Source organism: Trachurus japonicus, chromosome 11 (assembly GCF_045865225.1).
Source record: "Trachurus japonicus isolate A0001 chromosome 11, Traja_1.0".
Lineage (NCBI taxonomy): Eukaryota > Metazoa > Chordata > Actinopteri > Carangiformes > Carangidae > Trachurus > Trachurus japonicus.
Genome location: NC_140917.1, coordinates 18,312,551 through 18,335,261, shown reverse-complemented (window position 1 = coordinate 18,335,261; position 22,711 = coordinate 18,312,551). Strand labels below are relative to the sequence as shown.

The 22,711-nt window shown below is 41.2% G+C and overlaps 1 protein-coding gene across 21 annotated transcripts in view; it reads right to left on the bottom strand.

Moving 5' to 3' along the window:
* Window positions 1-666: 666 nt before the first annotated feature.
* ptk2aa (protein tyrosine kinase 2aa) overlaps window positions 667-22,711 on the bottom strand; it is a 64,449-nt gene continuing 42,404 nt past the window's right edge. For 3 of the 21 annotated variants that reach the window (XM_085791486.1, XM_085791487.1, XM_085791482.1), the window contains 23 exons: window positions 21,707-21,771; window positions 21,226-21,312; window positions 19,168-19,185; window positions 16,373-16,429; window positions 15,350-15,370; window positions 13,510-13,607; window positions 13,015-13,099; window positions 12,803-12,903; window positions 12,575-12,690; window positions 12,066-12,166; window positions 11,509-11,598; window positions 11,167-11,371; window positions 10,742-10,853; window positions 10,573-10,647; window positions 9,088-9,195; window positions 8,800-8,904; window positions 5,517-5,579; window positions 4,754-4,793; window positions 4,268-4,371; window positions 3,064-3,219; window positions 2,896-2,976; window positions 2,483-2,568; window positions 667-2,390 (listed from right to left, as the gene is read on the bottom strand). In XM_085791486.1, the coding sequence (XP_085647612.1) occupies window positions 2,264-2,390; window positions 2,483-2,568; window positions 2,896-2,976; window positions 3,064-3,219; window positions 4,268-4,371; window positions 4,754-4,793; window positions 5,517-5,579; window positions 8,800-8,904; window positions 9,088-9,195; window positions 10,573-10,647; window positions 10,742-10,853; window positions 11,167-11,371; window positions 11,509-11,598; window positions 12,066-12,166; window positions 12,575-12,690; window positions 12,803-12,903; window positions 13,015-13,099; window positions 13,510-13,607; window positions 15,350-15,370; window positions 16,373-16,429; window positions 19,168-19,185; window positions 21,226-21,312; window positions 21,707-21,771 (2,101 nt within the window). In that variant the 3' untranslated portion in view covers window positions 667-2,263. The remainder of the gene's footprint in view (window positions 2,391-2,482; window positions 2,569-2,895; window positions 2,977-3,063; window positions 3,220-4,267; window positions 4,372-4,753; window positions 4,794-5,516; window positions 5,580-8,799; window positions 8,905-9,087; window positions 9,196-10,572; window positions 10,648-10,741; window positions 10,854-11,166; window positions 11,372-11,508; window positions 11,599-12,065; window positions 12,167-12,574; window positions 12,691-12,802; window positions 12,904-13,014; window positions 13,100-13,509; window positions 13,608-15,349; window positions 15,371-16,372; window positions 16,430-19,167; window positions 19,186-21,225; window positions 21,313-21,706; window positions 21,772-22,711) is intronic. The other 18 variants (XM_085791494.1, XM_085791485.1, XM_085791483.1 and 15 more) reach the window with 10 other exon arrangements.

The window sequence follows — 22,711 nt, the reverse complement described above, 5'->3', positions numbered from 1 at the left end:
TGAGGGTGAGTGAAATTTGAATTTTGGGTGAACTATCCCTTTAAAAGCCCTTTGATGCCGTTTTGCATTTAGGGTTTTGCTCAATTTTCAATTCAATTTGAGTTTTGACCTGTGAATACCTGTATTTCTGCCCAGCTGCTCTAATGTACAGGCTTTTTTTTTGAGAGAGAGCTGCTCAGATGACTGTTCAGTTCTTGTTAACCTCCCTGACTGAGCCTCTTTACGTCCATTTACTCTGCTTGGCTAGATGGCTTCATCCGAGGACGAGTCCTGGCTCTTCCAATCTTCTTCCATTTCACCAACACTGAGGTCTTTCTGCTAATGGGATCAACACTTCAGAAATAATTCTGAGCTCTTGTCACAGTCATTTACAGAGAAATCTTTGGTCTTCCTGTTTCGGTTTTTATCGTCACCGGCACTGTCGAGTGTACAGCTTCATTATGTAAAACGGTGTGTTATTGTCTGGGCTATGTCTAATCAGGTCACTTTGCTACAGGTGGACCTCAGGACAATCAGTTTTCTAATTAAGCCAAACAGTATACACCTGATCATAGTTTTATGCCCCACAGCAAGATATTATGAATGAAGAGGTCTTTACAGAGAATATAAAGGCAGATAGAGACAGCAGAAATGAAAATGCTCAGAAAAAGAAGACTGCTGGTCGTATTTCTTTATGATAACAGTGTTTTTATTTGCTTGGTTTAGCAACTGTACATGTGGCTCCTTCCTGAGATTACTGCTCATCTCAGGGGAGAGGAAACAGTGGAAAGGAGAGAGAATCAGAGAGGGAGGAGAGTATGGGGTAACGGAGGAAGGAAAAAGAAATGCTCGGCAGACTGGGAGAAGAGAGGGAATAAAGGTATAAATAACTCCATAGAGGAGGTAGAAAGATAGAGGAAGATGGGACGAATGATGGAGAAACATAACGAGCAAATCACATTGGAGATAAACATTTCCTGGTTTGGAGAAGAGTTGTGTGGTGCAGCCAGTTGTATGTAAATTAATCTGTAACTGTAATTCACCCATCAAGAAAAACTAAAAGAAATTAAATTTGTAGAAAAATTGTTTCCAAGTCCCTGAATATGAGAAATTTCTGGATCAACTAAACTGAAGTGTGTATTTCTGAGGATAAAAGGAGTGACAAGACTGATGCAACAACACATTTGGCTCCAATGTACAAGGCAAACAAAAGGGATTTGCTGCTATAAACCAATACTTATAATACAATGATCCTTTTTTTTTGTCAATTGCAGTTTGTTTGGCACAGGGCGACCTGCTGCACAGTATAATTAGCACCTCCGTGGTAACTTAAAAATGACTCTTCCTCCACCTCTCATCCCTCCATCCCCTCACTCTCCCCCCAGATCATCCCTCCCCCTTTTATTCACTAACAACTCCTGCCTCAGAAACGTGTTAAAAATATAGCTTCTTTATTTACTATGTAGTTAACTTAAAAAGTGGCCTGTGGCAGTATTTTTTTTTTTTTCATATTTTAATGTTTTTTTTTTTTATCTCCCTTAAAGACATTTTAGTTTGTTCTTCAAAACTCAGCTTTCATATTTCATTTGTATGCCATATTGTGACGCCTGAGATAGAGAGATCTAGGGAGGAAGATGGAAAAAAAAGAAGAGATAAGATTATGTTGTTTATGAGCAGCTGTACTGTAAATCAGTCATTTAGCTCAAGAGGAAAACTGAGAAACTGACATAGATGTAGTGTACTGTAAGAGTCTGAAAGTAGTAATAATAATAATAATAATTAATAATGATATAAAAGCATGTTCAAACAACAACTTTGTGAAATCGTCTTCATTATCCTCCTCGTTCTGGCTCTTCAGTTCCAGTTGTTACATCCTGCAGATGTGGAGAGTGTTAAGTCTTGTGTTTACGTGACAAGTTGATGAAGCATCTGTTCATTTTCTTCAAAGATTAAAAAGTAGTGATGAATGATTCTCGAGGATACGTGATGGGAGAGAGAGGAGAGTGTTTCTCTGGATACAAAAGCAAAAAAAAAAAAAATGCAACAAAAGTACAAAATGACACAATATTGACCGAAGGCGGGAGCTGCTGCTGCCGGAGAGAAGAAGCGATGAATGTTTGAGGGAGGGGGGAGGAGAGGGAGCTGATTGTTTCAGTCCTGTCTGCTGTCCATCAGTTGAGGTTTCTCATCCATCTTAATGTTCTCTCATCTCCGCAGCAACACAATCTCCTGGCCCCGCCCCCCTCCTCGCTGCCCAGCGGTCGGATGATGTTCAGATCCTGGGCTAATGTGGGCGGGTCTGGGTGATCATCTTGAGTCGTGATTGGTCGATGACGTCCAGCAGGTTCTTGGCGTCGACTGCGAGGGCGTGAGCTGCCATTAGCATCTGTTTCTTGTAGTCCTTCTGTAAACTGATCGGAGACCAGAAAGGGTGTGAGCGTCACTGTCAAACCACGACATCGTTGTTACTTATCACAACATGTAGAGTGTGTTTTACACCCACCTCGTCATGACGTACTGCTGCGCCAGTTTCATCTTCGCTATTAACTCAGCCAGATCTGAATTCAACAACTTCTGAGCCATCTCGATCTGTAACGATACAAACAAGACATTAGTGTTTTAGTATCTTAAACCAAGTAAAAAAAAACAAACTGAACAGAAAATTCTTGGGGGGGGGTATACAGCCCTTCAAATGAAGATTTTTCAAGACCACACCAATAACAAATGTGTGACATATTTCCCAGAATACAACAGGTACACCAGCAAGATGGCTGCACAAGCAACTGGCAAGACAGATAAATGTGCAGTGTTTGTGACATGAGAGCACAAGTCTGCAAGAAGATGTGTAAAAAAAACTTTGAGTGAAAGAAAATAGTCATTTAGTAGTAGAGCATAAAGATGGGATGTGTGTGGTACCTCTCTGTGTGTGCTGGCTGGCAGCACAGGAATTGTTTCATCTACTGTAGCGAGCAGAGTCCTCAGAGCCAGACCCACCTCCTATCATAAACACACACACACATTTGCATCAGTTTTCAGTTCACACAGTAACACAACAACTTGTCAGAGACTGAAAGTGGATCCTACCTTGACCATGGGGACGTACTCCTCTGGTGCAGCCGGCTGAATCCTGTTGGACATCTCTATCACAGCTTTAACCAGCCCCGTCACGTTCTCATACACTTTGTCGTTAGAACGATCCAGGTTGGCGGTGGGAGGTGGGCTGATCTCCTGAGGCTGCAACTGAGACCACAGGAGAGAAAGGTCATTCATTTTCAGGAAAGTAGTAAAATTCTCCCTTTATAAATTAATTTAATTGTCTCTACTTTTTTATCATTATTAATGAACAACTGAATTTTTAAATACCAGCAAAAAAGTTGCTGTCATTTGATAAAGATAAGTGTTGTTGTTACACAGATACAACGCTGGGGGGCAGCATCTGACTACACACAAATGGGAAGATTTGCACACACACAAAGTCTCTCTCTATCATACACACACACATGCATTTCTACCTACACACTACAGATATGTTGATTGTTCTACAGTGACAGACGAGTGTGTTGTTGTTAGCCTAATGACAGTCACTAACTACACCAACTACAACTTCTAGAGTGACTTTTATTTTTCTTCACCAGAAATATTTTTTTCACAAAATGTGGCTGGTGGTGTCTTCAAGTGCTGATACGAATTTCGTCTAATTTTTTCGTGGTGCTGAATAATAAAAATTTTCTCTGTTTCTGGTGAAGAAAAACTCTTTTGCTTCGATCACTAAGAGCTAAAGGACTCTACAGTGAGAACAGACACACACAGATTATCTTACCCTCCACGGCTATGGGGAGGATGAACAGAGGAGAGAGAGTTGGGGCAGGTGGTTTGGTGGGTTTGACAAGGAAGAGGGTGAAGGAGAGTTGTGCACAAATGGGGGGAAGTGTTTGACGGATGGATTGGTGGATGCGGGGTAAACAAAACAAAAAAGAGGGGGATATGGAATAAAGGAAAAAAAAAACGAAGGGGAGAGAAGAGGGACAGCACATTAGGGCCAAAGCCAACCACCACAGGCAAGGCATGACATGGCAAAGCATGCAACCCATCAGCACAATGCCAAATAGTTTTCAAGTCAAAAACTATACGCCACAGTGGGACTGTCCGAACCGAACATGCAGGATTCACACAGCTCATGAAAGAAGCTAAAATGAGAGCACAGCGTTTACAAAAAATGATCTTAATCAGCAATTTCTGATCATTTTTTTCTTTTAGCTTTTGCACATGTATGAGAGCAGATCTGTACCTTGACCCCCTCATTGTAGCTGTCCACAGGGCACAGACTGGCCAAGTTGGTGAGATGACTGGGAGCTCCAGGGCGGGGCGGCTTCTTAGGAGGAGCTACATGCTCTGGAGAAAAAAAAGTAGGAGTAGCAGGAGTAAGCTCGTATTCATCGGTACAGAGAAGCCTAGCATGCTAAGTAGATTGCATATTAATAGGTACTTCTGTCAGGATGCAGTGGTGTATGTATTTTCTCAAGTACTGCACTTTTAAGGTACTTTTTCCAAGATACTGTGCACCTACAGATTACAATCTAATACACACAACATGTGATCAGATCATTATTATGAGATTAAACTCCACGATAGTATATTAATTTGACGAAATATCATTCGATCCATGCCCTAAAATAGTAAAATGATACTAACGTGTTAAGAAATCAATAATAATGTGATAATATAAGGCCGAAACATGAACTATTATGATTATATAGTGTGATGGATCTCTCACCTGGTTTCCCTACAGGCTGGTAGATGTGTTGGCTTCCACCCTGTGCAGAGAACGAACACACAACAGGTTAATGCAGGGAAACTTCTGTAAAGATTTTAAACAGCCTTTAATCACGAAATTAAAAACAATTATTTAAATACATTTGGGTCAAGACGACTAGAAAAGTAGATAAAATGCTAATTTCACAAGAAAACAGTTTGCAGCTGCTGTGGTGCTCTGAAAACTGCCTCCAGCTGCGGCTCAGCTGATACAGAGCTGAGAACTTGTCTTAGCTTTAGGATATCATAACCCTGGTTTAGCAGTGAGATGGGACTGTGCAGAGCCTCTGGGTTTAAAGTTCCCATGAGCCTCCTGTGGTCATGTGGTTGGTGAGTGGGCAGTGCCTTTGCTGGCACACAGACAGAAATACTTTCCCTCCTTCTCCAGTCTCTGTGTTTCCTCTCTCTGTCTGTCCAAAAGCTTCCCTCTGCTTCTTCTACTTTTTATTTTTGTCTTTCTCCTCTTTTGCTTTTTATTTTTTATAATTTTCAGTTTCTGTTACTTCATCTTCCATCTTCTTCTTTCCTACTTACCAACTACACTTCATCCATTACCCCCTCATCATTCCTTCGTCTATCAATATCTGTGCTTCTGTGATTGGAAAATCAATCCATCTTCATTGCCGTTGCCACAACTCACTTGTGAATTTACTTACAACAGAAGTACTGACAAGATGTTCACACACACAAACGCACACACATAAAGTAAACAAACAGTGACCGACCGGTGCTTGTAGCGTGCCGTCCTCTCTGTCAATGCTTCCTCTGCTGTTTCTGGACTCGGCCTTCTGCAGGGACACAGAGACACAGACACTAAATCAATGGAGAAAAGTAATAACACTATTTAAAAAAAAACAAAGCACACACAAGCATGTGGTTCTGTGCAATTTCCATTCCTTTGTAATTACACTCAGGCTTTCCCAAACTATTCTAGTTCAGCATTTAAATAGAGTAAAAAATAAATTAAATAACAAAGAGTTAGGGTTTTTCCCAACAGCTTTACTGTTTCATACGAGACTTGCACAACCAGTCACCTGTAGCTCACAGAAATAATCTACTGCTCGTTTCCTTTCCTGACCAAAAACCACAAAAAAGTAACACAAAAACTACTACAAGCTGCAGCAGATTGTTGTTTTTTCACATCATCAGCATCATCACCACCGCCACCACAACCATCATCATCATCATCAGGATGAAAAGCAGCAGATGAAGATAACAGCACTTTAACTCCTGCAGAGAGCAACATCAGAAAAACCTGTCAAATGTGACCGCCACTGCTACCCACCCCCCACCCCCCCTTCAGTACCGTTTTGGTGAAGCACGCCTTGAAGAGATGCATCCTGGGAGAAAAGTGCCTGAAGAAGATGGGAGGAGGAACGCAGACAGTGGAGGCCATCGAAAGAAGGGCGGGGATAGGGAAGGAAAAGTATGAGAGATAGAGAGAAGGAGTGAGAGATGGAAATGGAGGAAAACCTTAAGACATGGAGAGAAAGAGCGAGTGAGAGATCAGAGAGGGAAAGAGAAGCAGAGACAGAAAGCCGAGAGAGAGCAGACGGCTGGAGTGAAATGAACTGAGAAAGACAGAAAAACTGAGTCAGGGAAGAATGGAGGGGGAGGAAGAGACAGAGGGAGAAAGAGGGAAAGTTTTTCCAGAAGAGGAAAAGCTCCACTGAGCCACAGAGACAAAATCCTGGAGGGGAAAGATCCAACCGCCTCACTCTCCTCTCTGTTTCTCTCCTTCACTCTGTTTCTCCCTCCCACTCTTTCCATCCCCCTGCATCTCTCCGTCTCTCTCTCTCTCTCTGATGGTTTTACTCCTCGCTTGTTCCTCCCTCTCCATCGCTCTTGCCAATCCCACTTCCTTTCTCCCTCCTTCTGTCCTCTGCACAAATTTTCATCTCTCCCTTTTCGGCCTTTGCTTTCTTTCTGTTTCTTTGCACATTGTTTTTCATTTTCCTGTTGATCTTTCCATCTATCACAAAGTTCACTTTTATATTCCACCGGCAGAGATTCATTCCGATCACCACCTCCGTGTCATCTTCCAACACACGCTGTGCATTAGTTAAGCTCCATATTTTGCTTAATCCTTCATCCCTTGTTCATCGAGGTTAAAAATCTTCCTCAGCTCTTTCCTTCCTGAAAGCAGATCTGAACTCAAACTGAACTGAAACAAACAACTTTCATGTGGACTTTTCTGCTGAGAAGAGCACGTAAGAATCTGAACACATGCTGCGTTATCTGTGAATGATAATCACAGTATAAGTTGTTTTTACAAAACTTAACATGTCACATGTCTTTTTAACAACGTGTACGTGAAAGCTCCTTCTGATGTTGTCAAATAAATTCCTTGACTGGTAACAGCTACGTTCATGAACCACACCACCTCGTAAAACACCCCACTCACAATTTGTCCTTGTGGTTAAATCAGCTGAGTGTCATATCTGAAGTCTGTGGCTCCGTTTTCAGCTACTAGAATGACGTTATCGTTTTAGACCACGATGAGCAGAGACTTGGATTCATCCACACTGAATTTCCTGTTTGTGTGAAAGGACTTTGGTCTTAAAATGGTGGGAGCATCGAGGGGAATGGAAAGAAGCTGCTGCTGCGCGGTGGTCGTCGTTAGTCTCTCTTAGATGTGTGCGGTTGATAATGAGCCTGTCTTAATAATGAGATATTTCATTAGTTCCTGTCGGGGCAGTTTCCTCTCGGCAGGGATCAAAGTTCGGGGTCAGCCACAAACAAGACTGGTCCTGAGGATACTGGGGATTTGCCAGTGAGAAATCTCTGTTGTGAGTCTCACAAGAAGTTTGTAGAAGGTGCGTAGAGAAATAAAAACACATGAGCAAGAACAACAACAACAAAAAAAAGCAAATAAATAACACGCAAAATATAGTGCCAGGTCCTGTGAAGCAATAAAATGTGCCTGTTAAACATGGCAACCCGATTGGTACCAGATGTACCAGTAAAAAGGATGATAGATAAATAAAGAGTGGGGACATCGCTCCTCAACACTCGCTCCACTACTCCTGGCTCAAAAATGAAAAGGCTCTATCAAGGCAAGAGGAGGAGAGGCAACCTGACCTGAAGAGAGAGGAAAAACAGGCCGTGAGTTTGGCTCCTTGTGGGGATACTTCAGTGCCTGATGAGATAAATCAAGCAACACTGAGCCTGTGCAAAAAACCTAGAGGAGATATTCTTCAGCTCATCTGGCGTCAGTCACACACACAGAGATGCTTCCCTCAGTGGAAAAAGTTCAGAGCAAAGCAACTTTTTTTTGTGTGTCTGCATTTAAATATTTATTGTTTTTGCTCATGACAACTGCACTTGATGACATTTTTACAACATCCAACAAATATGTGATTTTCTTTCTCCAGATGTTCTATTATATCTATTTTTCAGAAGATTTCTTTGTTTTTGCTCCTGTCTAATTCAAAATATGAATCTCTGCAAACGACAAGGAGAAGACAACACAACAGCGCCACAGGAACTGAGCTCCACTTGGCATCAAATGTATGCCACCTCCTTTCATCGCCAAAAGCTTTGGGCTTGTGTACTGTTGTTTTTCCACACACGGGGGCACTTGACATTGAGAGCAGGGCTATCCCCACTTAGCTGCAGCTCCTGCCAAATTTAGAACCACTGGCCTTCAGCAGTATGACGATGAATAACATGATTTGAAAGAGACAATTATATTACTTCCCAAAGTTTCTCTGCTGCGAAAACCACAATTCACTCTTCTGCCTGTAGGTGACGCTGTGCCCCAGTCGCCCCAAACGACCAACAGGAAACTGGAGCTCGATAGCGAATCACCTGCTATTTCCCTTGAACACATCTTTCTCTCTAGCTCCTGCTTCCTTAGCACACACATGCTACGTTACACATGTAAACAAACCAATATGTGATGATGGCAGGCAGCTCATCCATCATATTGTCAATAAAGGCAGCCCACAGCCCACCGACACAAACTCTGTGGGTATTTCTGTGTTTCAATGTGTGTATGAGTGTTACCATGAAGCTCTCCTCCTGCTCCAGCCACCGCTGGTCATCCTCCATCTGTTGCTGCTGCATCATCAGCCTCTCCTCCATCATGGCCTGACCAACACACCCACCGTCCTGTAGGAAACAAAAACAGAAAACTACACTCAGGTGTTGGACAACGGCTTTTCCATTTAATGCTCTGAAAGCTTAACAGAAAACATGCTGCTGCACGTGTGCTTCATTACTGGTCACAGTACGACTCACAGGGACACAGTGCGTTTGCTCTGTCAATGTATGTGTATTTGTAATATATTGTACCTCCATGTTCGGGCTCCACAGCGCATTGTGTTCAGGTCTGTGCTGATTCCAGGAATCGGTAGGAGGGTAGCTGCCTCCTACTCCTCCTACACCTCCATGGGCTGATGGCTGCAGGTGGACAGAGAGAAAGGAGATCATGAATTAATCATGTCATCCTTGATGCTTCTGCAACACAGCTCAACACCAAGGCCAAGACAGAAAGCTGTAATGACTGTTCAAAAAGGAGGGAATTACATAAACTGATAAATCTATGATTCCCCCGACTGTCTTACTATGATTTTAATAACTTGCATAACTCTAACACAATTAAATTTATAATCCTGTTGCTTTTGTTGAAATGATGAAAAATTGAATGCAATAAACATATGAACATAAAAGTAATATACAAGTAAAGTAACATGCAAAAAACAAAAGCACAACAGAATGCAGAAATTAAGCGAAAGCATTAACTTTGTGACTCTACTTGTTTGGTTTGGCTTTGTTCCCCTACAGAGATTAATGTTTCAACTGTGAAAATAATCTGATATTTCAGAGATGACATCACATTTGATTCCCTCCCCTTCCCTGTCTGGACGAGGACAGGAAAAAAAACATCTTGTGTGCACCTCAGGTTAAGTCTTGTGTGTAACACATGTTACCATGATGTATGCTATTCTGACTCGTGATATGATTAACTTTGACCTATACAGCAGTTAAAATGATGCTCTCCATATAAGGTCAGGTGAGACAGGGAGCAGCTTATTGCCATAAAAGCTGAAGAACGATTTTGATTTGTTTGTGTGTGTGTGTGTGTGTGTGTGTGTGAGAGGGTTTTTTTAGCACTACAGGAAATGCCTTCTGTCGGCTCAGTTTATGAGGAGAGGAATGACTGCGCTGAAAGTCTCTCTCTCATTTTCTCTCCTTTCACATTTCTCTTTCTGACGTGGACACGTGCAGCACACGCTTCCTCTCCTCTAACACCGTCGGTCCTGATGTTACTCAATTACACAGTTTTTACTGCTTCATTTTATGATAATGACAATGTTCAACCTGGACATGTCAGGGAAAAATATTAGATTTATAGAACCTGTGAAGTTATTTTTTCCAGAAATGTATGATATAAATTCTATTGGGTTGTTTTTCGATATTTGTGAATAAAAATTTCCAGATGTTTTGTTCTTTGCTGAATTTAAGGGGTATTTAAATAATTTTGAGGGCTTTTTACATCTTTATTTTGAAACAACAGCTGGAGAGAGACAGGAAATGGGGACCGAGAGAGAGGGTGGGAATGACACGCAAAAAAGAGGCTGCCAGGTGGAATCAAACCCAGGGCCGCTACAGCGACGACTACAGCCTCTGTTTATGGAGCGCTTGCTCCATCGAGTGACTTATACGACGCCTCCAAAAAAACATATTCTATTCATCTCCAAATTGAACTGTATGCAACTATTTAACCATGTTTTTGAGTGAGACGGAGCGAGAGAGCGAGCGTGTGTGTGTCCTTACTGGAAAGTGGTTGTGTTGGGGGCTGGAGAAGAAGCCCTCACTGGAGCGAGGACTGGGGTAACCTGGACGACTGGGCTGTAGACAGAAGGATAACAGTTTGTTTTTTGTTTACTACCTAAATACAAAAATACTACTACCAATACCAAAATGTTCTGTCTCAGAGTCTTACTTTAGGTGGTGCTTCATCAGACCCTCCAGAGTCCCAGGACACTGTGACTTGTCTCCTCATCTCCATCCGAAGCCTCTCCTCTTGCTGAAGCTTCTCTTCCTCCAGTATGGTGCTACACAAATTTTACACAACATTAGTGGTCAGATTTAATCTCATCTTGATAAACCAACTACTCCGATACAGTTTTCCACTATGGTGTGATCATAAGATGCTGTTCAAGTGGAGATAATATTGTTACTATCATCACATATCTCACAATTTCTTCATGTTCAATGGAATCATTATGATTAAAGATCCTGATAATATTTGATTTAAACACTGTGTTTAAAGTTTGGTCCATTTGTTTAGTAGACAGGCCTGAAAAGTAAAATGTGATTAACGGCACTGCATATAACTTACACACAAGAACAAAGACATGTTAGTACCTGAGCTGTGTTTTGAGTTCGGTGAATCGCGGCCTCTTGCTGGGGTCGTACGACCAACATTTGGTCATCAAACTGTAGAGGGTGGGTGGGCACTGAGGAGGCATAGCCAGCCGCTCTCCGTTTTCTATCCTGCCAATCACATCGTTGTTCTTCACCCCCTGGAAGGGCTTGATGCCGTACATCAAGATCTCCCACATGCAAACACCTTAAGAGACACGGGCACAAAAAAAAGGAGAGATTTGATTAAGACAGAAAGGGATCAGCGTCAAACAAAGACACTCTACAAAAGATTATTTTTCCAGTAACAGAAACTAAAACAACACACAAATGATCTCATCGTACCAAACATCCAGACATCACTGGCTGAGGTGAATCTTCTGAAGTTGATAGATTCAGGTGCCATCCACTTGATGGGAAGTTTACCTTTAGAAGCTGAAACAAAAGAAGATACTGATGTGTGTCTGTCTGTACTGTCTACGGAGTCCAGAGAAATTCATAATATAATCACAACAATAAATCTGTGACTTAATGATCAATGGTTAATTATGCATCCACAAACAAAGAGGTCAAAGATGTGTGAGAGAAGAAATTCTTAGATTAACAACATCCAATAGGCCACTCCTATCAGGATAAACTGCAGTCGCCCAGTGTCACCAGTAGATGGTGGTAAAGTACAAGCAAGTACAAGACGCTGGCATTGGCTTCACAACTAGATACAGTATGTTAGTGGGCCAAGAAATACATGCTGGTCCCAGGTCAGCTCTGCTGCTTTCTAATAATCAACAGCATCACATAAATAAGGCGGTAGAATAGGTGGTAGCAGTGTGGCAGGTCAGGACATAAATATTTGGACTTATAACAAGGCTGTGTACTGTGTGTGTGTGCAGGTGTTTCATTACCTTTGTAATAGGAGCTGTCCTCCATGTATCGTGACAGACCAAAGTCTCCAAGCATCACACAGTCAACTGAGGAGACCAACACATTACGAGCTGCAATATCCCTGTAAGACACAGTCACTGATGTCATTGTTTTGTGGATAAATGAGACTCAATATGAATCAGCATGTTACTTACAACATACAGATATGTGTCCTCATCATGAATTTATATGAGTATATTATGCAACATATATGATGACTGATGAGTCTGCTCACAAAAAAGTATCGAGTCTCTAATCTATTATACATCAAATAATGGATGAGTGGACAACGACATGCTGTCATACTGAAGCTAAATTATATTTTTCTGCTCTTTTTTTTTTAGAGACCAAATCCTTGAGACTGCCCAGATGGATAATCTCTGGCAGTAAAACTATGAAATCAGTGCATGCAAACACATAATCTGAGCCCACAGATATGCCTTTCTAATCTTTCTTTGTGTGTGTGTGTGTGTGTGTCCTGCATGTTTACCTGTGTACAAAGCGTTTGCTCTCCAAATAGGCCAGTGCTGTACTGAGCTGGTAGGCAAACAGAATCAGCGTGGCCAGGTCTAAACTGTACTTCCTCACCTGAAGGAACGAACGCAGCTGTAGACAGAGAGAGACACAGTGATGTCATATTGAGAGACACGGTCTTACAGAGTAATAGATAATAATGCACTCATCCCAAACGCACACAAACAAAGAGCCTCAAGCCTACCTCTCCGAGCGTACAGAGCTCCATGATGATCCACACCGGGTTCTCTGTGATCACTCCGATCAGCTTGACAATGTGAGGGTGGTCGAACTGACGCATCGTCACTGCAGGGGAAACAGACACATAGATCTAGGTAAGTATGAAATGTGTCACATTTTTCTGGTGTGTGTCAAGTGTGTAGTGTGGTGTGTGTATTGTGTGTTGTGTTGTCTTACGTGCTTCTTGTAGGAACTTCTCTCTGACACTGTCTGAGGTACAGTTCTTACAGGTCTTAATGGCCACAGGCAGACCTGGCTTGTCCTGCACAACACACAGCGCACAGATTAGATATGACTGAGAGATGTGGCTAAAATCACCAACATATATACTTAAACATACATATACACACAGTATATCAAAACAATAACAAATACACAAAATCATGGACAATAATCACTGTAACTCAGTTTTTAATGGAATACACAGACAGGCTGTGAGACATGTACACTTATAAATGATGTCATAGCATGCTCATCTCAAGTTTTAAGTTATGTCTTCAGTTTAGTTTCGGTGAGAAGCAATAAACAAGGTCAGGTGTTTACACAGTTTCATCATGAGCAGTATGTAATCTAAATATTTTCCTTGTCATTTCAATTAATTCAGCAACTTTCAGATAGCAAGGTTAGGGTTATGTTTATACAAAGAGTGTTTGTGTGTGCACCGCTACATACCGGGCTGTTATAGACTCCTTGGTGCACATCTCCAAACTGACCCTCTCCAATGCAGCGACCTAACTCTATCCTGTCCCTCTGGATCTCATAGTCCCGCGCTGGGAGAGAGGAGGAGGATGAGAAAAAAAAAAAGAAGAGAAGAAACTGAGACAGGTCCATTCACCTGTTTTTCATAATCGGGAAACACCGGAAAAGACCTGTCACATTTTACATGCTTCTCTTGTAGACCACACAGACAGGGTTTACCAGGACAAGACAGTTTGGATGGTATACTGTAGTAACACATTGATTGGTTAATAACAGACTAATACGTAAAAGTACTGGGATACTTTTGAGATACTTTGAAATCATTTGAAACACTGTATTATCAAACTATTGTCCTTTTTGGTAAACCCCATCCACTGGCAATAGGGTTGTATGAAAATAAATCAATTATAATACAATACATACACATACATTTGTAAATCCAGGGAAAAGTTTCTTCCCTGAACACCTCTAACAACACAAACTCTGACTTGACATGCACACTGCAATACAAAACTGCAAACATACCAACAATAATCCCATTTTACAGGCAAATGTAAGGTTCATTAATCCTCTGCGTTCACATGCACACCAGAGAAAACCAAAATCATCTCAGTATCTGCCTGCACTGGCATGGTGAAAATGAGCACTTCTGAATAAGATCATTAACTGAGGAAAAGGGTGGAATGATCTGCACATGTAAACATCGGGAGCCCTTCTACAAAGCAGAGAAGAAGGCCTGTTCAAAACACTGATATAAACTCAATCACTGGTCTTTGCTTTGCAGTATTTCTTCTATTCGATATGTCAAAAAAAATCCAAGTGACCAGTTACAGCTGACATCCACATGCTTATCACATTGACATTTATGTGTTATTTCTGTCTTGCTGAGAAGGTCATGAAGAATTTCCACAGAGGTGCATTCATGTCAGTTGCCAAACAAGTGCAGCAAACTGGACTAAAATGCTGCTTTCAAGAAGTTTATGCAGGACATGGAGCATCATGAACTCATCCAGTGAGAGTTTACTTCTCTGGTGGGCTTAAACAAAGCGAAGCGACTGGACTCAACCAGCAGCATAAACACAGTTAAGTCACAAAATGCTGACAGGATAACCAAAGCACATTCCTTAAGAGAGAGAGATTTACTTCCAATTAATCCATACTGAAATTCACTTGCAGGAAATTAATGGCTGCTTTAAAGTAAAACAAACACACAAAAAAACCCACAGAGGAGAGAAAAAAAAGAAAAACACACGACCACAATACTAAATCACAATAAAGAAATTAAAATGTCACAACCAACAAGATGGTGAAATGAGAACCAAGCCAGTATACAATGCATATACACTGTGGAGCGCTTTAGCTTGTTTTCAGTTTGGATTGAACTACCAATAAAATAACATCTTGCACTGTTTATGGATTGGCTCTTCTTTTCATTTCCAACACCAAACCCACAAAACGAACTGCAGTCTACAAAAACACCAACGACCACAGGTCAACAACAAACTGGACATTAGATACCTTGACTCTTTGTATTTTTCTTTGCCAGGTACTATAATGATGAAATAAAATATCTAATACTGCTTCCCCAGCTATTAAAAAAAGCCACATCACTCATACAGTTACTTATTAAAATCTAGGGTTATTTTCTGGATTAAATGACCAAAAATACCCCGGAGCTAACCAAGAAAGTAACGCTAATGTGTTTTTATAGTTAATACAAGTGCCCAGCAAAGAAAAATATGAAAGACAAAAAACAAACTTATAATATCAAGGTATTCTGCTAGGAGGGAATGAGACAGACAGGCAGTTTTACCTTCAACTACTCCATAGCTCACTGTGTTGGCGATGGGAGAAAGAGGAAGAAAGAGAGATGAAGAGAGGGGGAGAGCCAGACAGCTGCTTTAAGATTGAAAATAGCTCAGAAAACACACACACACACACACACACACTGTATACAGACAGTGTCATACAGACAAGTCAGGTGACCCATTCAATTCTTTATCGAATGTTTCCCTAATAATCCTTAATAGTAAGTCAAAAGTGAACAGATGCTGCCACATAACTGTTGCTTTTGAGCCTTTACAGTTACACATGGAGCAGACAGCGTGACATGAACACACAAACAAACGCAGTCAGGGCAGGAAAATATGTCAAAAGTCCTCTTAGAGGAAGTCTGCTCAGAGAACAAAAAAAAGAGGCAAAGACAGATCGAAAATAAAAATGGACAAATATAGCAAGAGGGCGACAGATAGAAAAAGACTGTGGGAAGAGAGAAAGAAGAACACAGTCCATTTTCAAAATCGGCCCCGTAATCAAACAGACGAGTAAACTGCACTGAACCAAAACGTTGTCTACTTTAAAAGGTTTTGGAACAGAGAATTACCGCCACCGTTTCTGACAAAGCTATAGTTGGACCTAGCAACGCAGACAGGGCTTTGACTTACAGTACATGTGAATGAATTTGACAGATGTAACATGTCTGAACCACATGTATGGAGTCGTAGCCTGTGCGACCTCCAGCCAGTATCTCCACTGTTTATACAAGACAGTGAATCTGGCCTGACTTTGATTAGCTCCCACTTAACCTAAAGTGGCTTAACGCAGCTTCTCTTACTCCTCATGCTGAGTGTGTTTCTTGGACGGGATTCCTTACGCACTCGTTTTATTATTAGATAGCAAAATGAAATTAACCTTTGTTTGAGAGCGTAAGCGTCTTGACAGAAGAATCACAGTGAAACAGTAACTGTATCGCTCTCTTGTGTCAGTTTATTCAGTACAAATATTTTAGTTGGCACAGTAGATTAGGCTGAAAGACGAGATGGAATAAGTTACTTACTGGAGGGCATGGTGTATGTGTCCTCTTCATCAACTATCTCCGCATAGTCATCAGTCTCTGTAACATCGCACAAACACAAACAGTGTAAAATAAGACATAAACACAATAAGAGAAACACACACACACACACACACACACACACAGGATCATGTCTAAAATAACACAAATACACAAACAAAACGATCGTGCACATGTTGTCTGATTTACCGTATGTCCACTATGGTATGTAGGGCTCCTGATACAAATAGTCACACGGGTGTGCAGCAAAAAGTACAAGTGCACTAAGAAAAAACTTCAAAATAAAGCAGCTAACTCTTAAAATGAAGTTTCAACAACTCCAGTGCAAAGCAACACCCACGTAGCTCCTCTCTCCCTCTCTTCTGCCTCTCTCTCTCTTTCTCTCTCACACACACACATACACACACACTTGGCGGAGAATGTCAGCTGAGCATGTGTTGTGCATATCTGTCTGTGTGAGAGCAGCTGGGGTGCAGGGAGTAGCTGTGGTGGTGATGGAAACAAAGACGAGTAGAAAACGAAAAGAAAGAACAGCGACGAGAAAACAGGATATAAAGAATAAAAGCAGAAAGACAGAGAGAGAGAGAGAGCGACACAGAGAAGAGGAGAAAGAAACGGTGTGTCTCCCTGTCGCATAAGCAGGTGGTAGCATTTATAGTGGACAGATAAAGAGAGAGAAAGAGGAGGGGGAGAGAGAGAGAGAGAAGAGCCAGCAGGAGAGGGAGAGGGGAGAGATGGACAGAGTCTATCGTAACCAGATGGTGGTGTTTAAAATAAAATCAGTGTGCAGACTCAGCTGTTGGAAACGAGAGTCAAACATCTGCTGTGCTGAACGCTCTCCTTCACAGCTCTGCTCTGGATTTATTAGGCTCTGTGGGAACGTGTCCCCAAATTCATCAGAAATCTGTTTCTAAAGCTTGTGGCTGATTTTCTCAAGAAACTTCCCTCCAACTTGTCGAGTAGGAGAAGCTGAAGAAAGCACTACTGGATGACTACTGTGTTATTTAATATGAAGGCGGTTGAATAAAACACTGGATAACTGCCCGCCGAATGAGCCTGAAAAGTCATGGCTATAATATTAGAACTTTAAACAATTACTTAAACATTTTTGATAGATACGTTTTTCTTTAACTTTCTCATTCAGGGTTAGATATCACTCTTATGTGTATGATAAATATAAATCCGGCAGGCAGTTACCTTAGCTTAGCATAAACACTGGATACAGGGGGAAACAACCAGGTAAAAAAACAAACCAACAAACTAACTAATCCTTTTCATTCCTCTCAGAAGTTCAACATGTTGTATGTATAACATGTTCAATCCTGACAGAACTAGGTTATCTGTTTCCCCTTTCCTCCCAGTCTTTATACTAAGATAAGCTAAGCTAAGCTACCTGGCTGCCAACTTTCATATTTATAGGACAGACATTAGAGTGGTGTCAGAGTTCCCATCTATCTGTCAGCAAGAAGGCAGATTTAGTGTATTTCCCAGAACCTCCACCTGCTCTGCCTTTAAGGGTAAGTAAATGAAACAGTGTTAATTAGTAAGGATTTAGACATCATTACTGCAACTGCATGCACTTTATATTTTAATATAATAATAATTTAATAGCCCATTAGTGAAAAGGCTGCAAAGTTTTAACATTTAATCAAACGGGCATGACCTTTGTAAACCCACTGCAACCGTGATTTATGTTTGACATGGGAGGAACAGCATGTGCTGGTTCATGAGCAACATATCATTAGTAAAAGTAGATTTTTCATCATTGTTTATTTGACTAGAAACATTTTTCATGATGTTTTTTTCCTCCCAGCCACATGTTCATGAAATGTCTGCAGCACCACTTTCTAACTTGTTTGTTGCCTTTAAATCTGCAGCTTTTCTTCCATATAATTATAATAATAATAATGATGGTAATAGGAAATATTTTACACTGATTTGTTAGTTTGCACTGTGAGGTCTATTGTTTGCATCGCTGCATATTCAGTCCCATGTGGTTTGGGATTTGTTCAACAAAATCGACCGTTTCTAAGTTTGACTGGCCAAACTCTGTCTCTTTATACTTTCAGTGCAGGGAAAGTGTGTGTATGTGTGTGTGTGTGTGAGATCTAGTTAGCCCATTATAGCCAGGAATGCACCCGCTCTCGAAACCAGCAAACCTCTCCCTACTCCACTAAGTGTGCGCGAGTGTGTGCATGAATGTATGCAAGTACACGTGTGCATGATTTTGCCTGTGCGTGTGTGTGTGTGTGTACAGAGGGAAAGGTTTGGAGAAGTTCCCTTAAAGAGAAATACCTCATAATTTACAAATTACATCTTTTGTGTTCGTCTTGTGGTTAATAGCAGACATAGTTCAAATTTAGTGGTAATCTACTTTCCAAACGATCCCGAACAGACATGGACTCAAACACACAACATCTTAAAACACAATACTACAACAGTGAGCTGCTCAAGCTACTAACAAAATCAAACCCATTAAAGCTACTGGTGATTTATTCATGTTTCCAGTCAATGAAACATGAGGAGCCGCACATTTAACTAAATAATGATTGCGTCCTAAATCATTTCATATCATTTAAATCAACCATAATTACATCATAGAGCACATACACACATAGAGCTATTGTTAAAGAGGGAGGAATGCATGCATAAACATCAACCCACACACACCAATACACACACGCTACCCCTCTTCCCAGGAGGGTGCAGCGTGTTGGTGGAACGAGACAAGAAAGAAGGAACAACAGAGAGATTGATAAACAACAGCATAACTTTACCATCCCCACTAAGATCTTCTGCAGGGTCCAGGAGAGCATGCAGGAAACGGGACAGCAGAGGAGGAGGAGGAGCGAGAGAGAGAGAGAGAGGCAGAGCCAAGAAGAGAGAGGAGAGAGAGAAGAGAGGAGGTTAAAACACAAAAAGCCTTGAAACAACACTCAGCGAGCAGTTAGTTAAGATCCAAAATATCTCCAGTGAGAAAGAAGAGCCACCAACGTCCATTAACGCTGTGAAGGTTACTTGGCAGTAAAATGAATGAGTGCAAGAAAAAAGAAGCAAAATGAAAGGCAGCGTTTAAAACCAAGTTTTCACCATAGTTACATACCACACAGGATTAAAGAATTACACACATGTTATTACCTTCATACTGGCTACAGTTTACGTATTAAGGCTGCACAATATGAGTAAAAAAGGGCAAATATTGCAATTATGAGTTGAGTGAGAGTGTGGGTCATTTTCATTTCAAATACTATAAAATTGTAGCTTGTTTTGTACCAGACAAACACGTTCCTTTTACACCTGTATGAGTTGTTGGCCAGGGTGTCATTGTAGCAACTCAACACATACGGTGCTCATCTTTACATTTCATAAAGAAAACTAAAATATTGCTGCTCATGTGGCCGCGAAGTACACGGACCTCATGTGATTTGGATATTGCAATTTTGATTACACTGTGGTTAATCGTGCAGCCCTAATAGTTTCTTTTGTTAAATTAAATAAGTCAAAAATGAGAGTGACACAGAGACATGTACATTTACATAAATATAGTTGCTACTGTCAGTTCAATTTGAATCACAGTAAACTTTGAGATTTGTAATGTGGCATGTCGGCCATGCCTGCGTGTCACGTTCGGAGCCTTCAGAATGAACGGTTTGGATCGTTTGTTCATGTTTCATCAACAAAGCAGCTGCCGTCCAGATCCACAACTTTTTCTCTGAGCAGTCCTGTGAGCGGCTGACGACAGCTGCCAAAACCACAGATGGAGACAAGAGGACATGTCCTGACCCACATAGGATGTCAACCTTTGTGCAGGACACATACTGTACCACAGATGGATTACATTTTGGCACAATAACTTTTGCGTGAACTAGTTTTGTTGTCTTCTTCACCTACAGAAGAACAATCTCCAGCTTTTAGTGATCAGTTGCCCAGAATTGCTCTGGTGGTTGAACCCAAATCTTTTAATGGAAGAACAATCTCTAACAACTTGGCCACCCTGCCACGAATAAAGCTCTGCCTCTTTGAATTAACTGACATTAAAAAACACTGAAAATAATGGTTAAAAATAACCAAGATGTGACCTCAACAGCAAGACATGCACTGAACAGAGACTGGAGAGAAACATTTTGTGTGTTTCTACAGGCTCTTTCCAAGAGGAAAATGGAAAATGTCAATTATTAGCAGCCTTTGTCATCGGAGAGACTCAAAACTGAAAATATGATCTTGAATGTAAAATGTAAAATCTATAAAAAACGGTTACTAATGAAAAGAAGGGCTTAGGGAGGGTTAACCCACAACTCTACAATGACTAATGCATGAGAAAAACAACCAAACTGCAGGTTTAACAGGAGATACATCCCAGAGGCTTCATCATTTGTCTCCCATTTTAATCCCCACTGGCTTGGTTATATGCAGCAACACACAACCTGTTATTGTGGTTAAATCGTGTTCACTCCTTTGTGTGAGACTGAATTAGTTAAAAGCAACCAAGCGGTGAGGACAAAGACAGTTTAGTAGAAGAGAGCATCCTTAAAAATGATTTGACACAGTCACTAATCCACAGACCCAAGAAAATACAGACCGCCCCCCTCCCAAAAAAAGCTGTCAAAACTATGGAAATATTTTGAATGGGCATCTTGCTGAACCAAATAATGCCAGACATCGATCAAAGAGACCAAAGTGATACTTTGAGCAACTTTTAAATGCATCTCCGGTGTATTTTTTGACAGTATCCGAATGTAGAGTTACTCCGTAAACAAATCAGGCATTTTATTCCACTACATGTCAAATTTGTGGATACGCTCCTCTACTAACTGTCCAATGAGAGCCGAGGATACCATTGGGTGGCGAATCTGAACAGAAGACAAAGGGGAGGAGGAAACGCCGCGCCTTGGTTGGCTTAGGAGGTGTCGATGTCACTAGGTCTTCAGCCAATGAGGAGAAGGAGTGGGGGGGGGGAGCAGAATGCGAGTGGAAAAGAAAAAAAAACAAGAGTGAATGGATGTTGAGTGAGTGCAGTGGGAGAGAAGTGAGGGAGACTGAGGGGGAGAGGAGGAAGTAAACAAAAGTGAGCAGGAACAGAGAGGAAGGGATGAGGGAGAGAGGGAGAGAGGGAGAGAGGGAGAGGCAGTCCCAACAGAGGAGGAAACAATGAGGGATGAGGACTGAGAGAAAAAACAGATGTTGAAGGAAACGGAGACAGAGAGAAAGACAGAAGTTGTAGCCAAAGAAGCCATCAGCTTGTCTTCATCTCACCGCTCAACCAGTCAATGTGTGAGTGAGTTTGTGTCCATGTATTTTTTTCTTTTTTAAACTTACCTGAGACTGAGATCGCTCTCACTCCACTCCTGACTGCTTCCAACTTTTTCTCATTGTTTGACAGTCTAGAGTAGAAGAAAAAAAACAACGTTAGAGAAGAATTACACCTCAGCCAAAGAGGTTTTAGGGAAAACAACATAAACATACCAATGTGAAATCAAAATGTATCAGTTATTTTCATCATCAGAGTTTCCATAAAGAATAAACAGTGGAAACTCAGAGCTCTGCAGGATGGAAAAAACTAAATACTGCCATCACTGTCTGTGAATTAAATCGTACTGTTTCAATTAGCTCTCTGCTTCTGCAGCGGTTTTTCTCTCTGCCCGTGTCATCTGAGCTCTACTACTATCTTTACATCACAGCCCACAGAAAAAGAAAGGCACCGAGCAAAGAGAGAGAGTTAGAGTGAGAGACCGAGAGAAAGAGGAGGAGACTAGTGGAGTGTTTAAAAACCCTAAGTGGAAAATATTTGGCTCCTAAACTTATCTCCTTATTTGACCAGAGACAGAGAGAGGAAGAAAAGAAGGAGAGAGAGCGAGAGAGAGAAGGAGAGAGAGAGAGAGTGAAAGATTTGTGTTGAAAAGACCAAAAGTAAGTTCAATGTTTTTTGAATCTGAGACAACTGACAGTGAAATGTGGACACGCCGACGTCCAGGCTGCTACGGTCACAGATAAACAAACACGACGAAGTCACAATGTTTTCCCTGAAAAATCTTTTTGAAGGTCTGCGGATTCTGAACCGCAATTCCTAAAAAAGGCAGATTGTGGAGAAAAAAAACAGCGAATATATTTGGTCGCCCCCTTTCTGATGCAACACTCACATTAGCTTTCAGTAAAAAGCCTCAGATCGAATTACAGTTAAATAGTATTTGAAAAAGCTGTGGGTCACTTTGCTTCTCATCTATTTCTGAATCTGCACAACAGAAAATCTATCAAAATTTCCAATATAGCTCCAAGATTTAAAAGGCAGGGGAAGACTTTTAATTAAATTTGGGGTTGTGGAAT